We start from the raw sequence: 2,120 nt of genomic DNA, 5'->3' as shown, positions 1-2,120 counted from the left end.
ATGGGAGCTGAAGAGTTAATACATCTATGTCAGCTAGCACACTATGGACCCCGTGATCTTCGCGCCCCGATCCGACGGCAGCGACTGCGTCGCGCTAGTTCGCCTCAATGCAACCATCAGATGGTTAGCTTTCACAAAGACTGGCGGCATACATGCGATTACCGGCTTACATAGGACCTGAAGAGTTAATACATCTATGCTAGCTGGGACACTACAGACCGCGTGATCTTCACGCTCGATCCGACGACATTGACTGCGCCGCGCTAGTTCTCCTCAGTGCGACCGTCAAATGCTTAGCTTTCACGGAGATTGGCGGCATACATGCTTGTTGATAAAATTACATGGGAGCTGAAGAGTCAATATATTAATTCGATGGTTTTGGAGAAGATTATAATGGTTGCCTTGCATACGTATGCTGCCTTGATTTTGCGAAATTATCCATCTCATCTTAAATTCCCATATAGAAGGAGTAGATGAAGTTTACATTGGAAAAACATACGCTCACTAATAATAAGCGACAAAAGAGTATACGATGCATGTTGAAATGAGTATCTCCATTATTAAACTTTGGACCAACGGAACGTTGTTGACATTGCTATATTTATAAGCTTTACTCTACTAGATATAGGCACCATGATGGTTATAATCAGACCGTTTATTAGCATCAAGTAAAGGCAACTTGTTCCACGGGTAACCATCCAATCTAAACTGTTATCCTCGGCAAAGCTCGAAAAAAGAGAAGCCGTACGTGCGCACTGCCGACACACATTTAAGGCCATGAGCAGTAACAACACTATGCATAAAGACAACATGCTCCATAGATAAACCGTTTTCATTAAACTGTTCATCCTCCTTAAAACTCACAAAAGTGAAGCCATACGAGCGCACCACTAACAAACGTCAAGAACAGAGTGTCGCCATGTTTAAGTTGTGGGAGCTAGGATTCATAGTCTTTTCCTTATAAATCCATTTGATTGTTGAATATACCGCACAAAGGTTGTTAAAATGCAATAGTATAAAGACCCACAGGTCTCGTCTCCTTGCCACAAGAGACCGAGACGTGCTACTAGAACGAGCGTGTGTCCTTTTTTCAGAAAGTGGGCATGTTTACCCAATCGGGCATAGAATAGACCAGGAAAAATACCGCCTATATTTCCTCCACGGCGTTCGATCCAGACAGTCCAGCCGTCTATAGGGTCGAAAAGCGAACCGGCAAAGGATTTGGGGTCCGCACTCCGCAGTCCGCACCGGATGTCCATCGAGGACTCCCCTCCCTGTCTCCCCACGCCTATAAACCCCCACCCCCTGACGCAGAGCGGAGGCCACAGGCGCGCCGTGCACATCGCCCTGACAGTCATCCCCTTTCTCGCTACCGAAGGTACGCGCTCCTCACCTCCGTCATCCGGACCTGGATTTCAGTTACCACTTCCTCAATTCTCCCTGCATCGTAGCCGGTCGCGTGCCCTACCGATCGACGAGATCGAGCCGAGCGATTGCCCGTACTCAGTTCGATCTTCGCGAGTAGATTCAGCGCGGCTCAGTTCGATCTTCGCGAGTAGATTCAGCGTAGTTTAGTTCGATTTTTTCACGAGTAGATTCAGCAAAGTTTTTCTGAATTTTCGTGGCAATTTTCCCTGATCTGGCCGCTCCAATCAGCCATGGTGAAGGAGGCGCCCACCACTCCGAGCGCCAAGGGCAAGGGCGCCGCGTCCGCGTCCGCGTCCGCCTCCGCCTCCGCGAAGACGCCGCCGTCCAAGGCCACCCCCGGATCGGTCAGGCGCAAGAGGGCGTGTAAGAAGAAGAAGGCCGATCCGGAGAAGCAGAAGGCGGCCGCCGCCGCTGCAGTCGCGGCCTCCGCCGACGCGCCTGCTTCGGGGCCCACGCCGGTGGTTCCCGCCCCGGCCGACGTCGGCACTTCGGCCGCCCTTGTGGTCGCCGAGAACGGCGGCGCCGACGGGAAGATGGTCGCCAAGGCCAACGGTGATGGCGATAAGTCCGTCGCCAAGGACAACGGTGGTGGCAGTAAGTCCGTCGCCGAGAACAAGGGTGATGGCACTAAGTCCGTCGCCAAGGACAAGGGTGATGGCAGTAAGTCCGTCGCCGAGAACAAGGGTGATGGC

At 52.0% G+C, this 2,120-nt stretch overlaps 1 protein-coding gene across 1 annotated transcript in view; it reads left to right on the top strand.

Moving 5' to 3' along the window:
* Positions 1-1,222: 1,222 nt before the first annotated feature.
* LOC123145494 (uncharacterized) overlaps positions 1,223-2,120 on the top strand; it is a 5,917-nt gene continuing 5,019 nt past the window's right edge. Inside the window, exons 1-2 of the mRNA XM_044564921.1 lie at positions 1,223-1,378; positions 1,657-2,117. Coding sequence (XP_044420856.1) covers positions 1,252-1,378; positions 1,657-2,117 — 588 coding nt within the window. The 5' untranslated portion in view covers positions 1,223-1,251. The remainder of the gene's footprint in view (positions 1,379-1,656; positions 2,118-2,120) is intronic.

Source organism: Triticum aestivum, chromosome 6D, assembly GCF_018294505.1.
Source record: "Triticum aestivum cultivar Chinese Spring chromosome 6D, IWGSC CS RefSeq v2.1, whole genome shotgun sequence".
Lineage (NCBI taxonomy): Eukaryota > Viridiplantae > Streptophyta > Magnoliopsida > Poales > Poaceae > Triticum > Triticum aestivum.
This window is presented reverse-complemented; position numbering and strand designations above follow the sequence as displayed.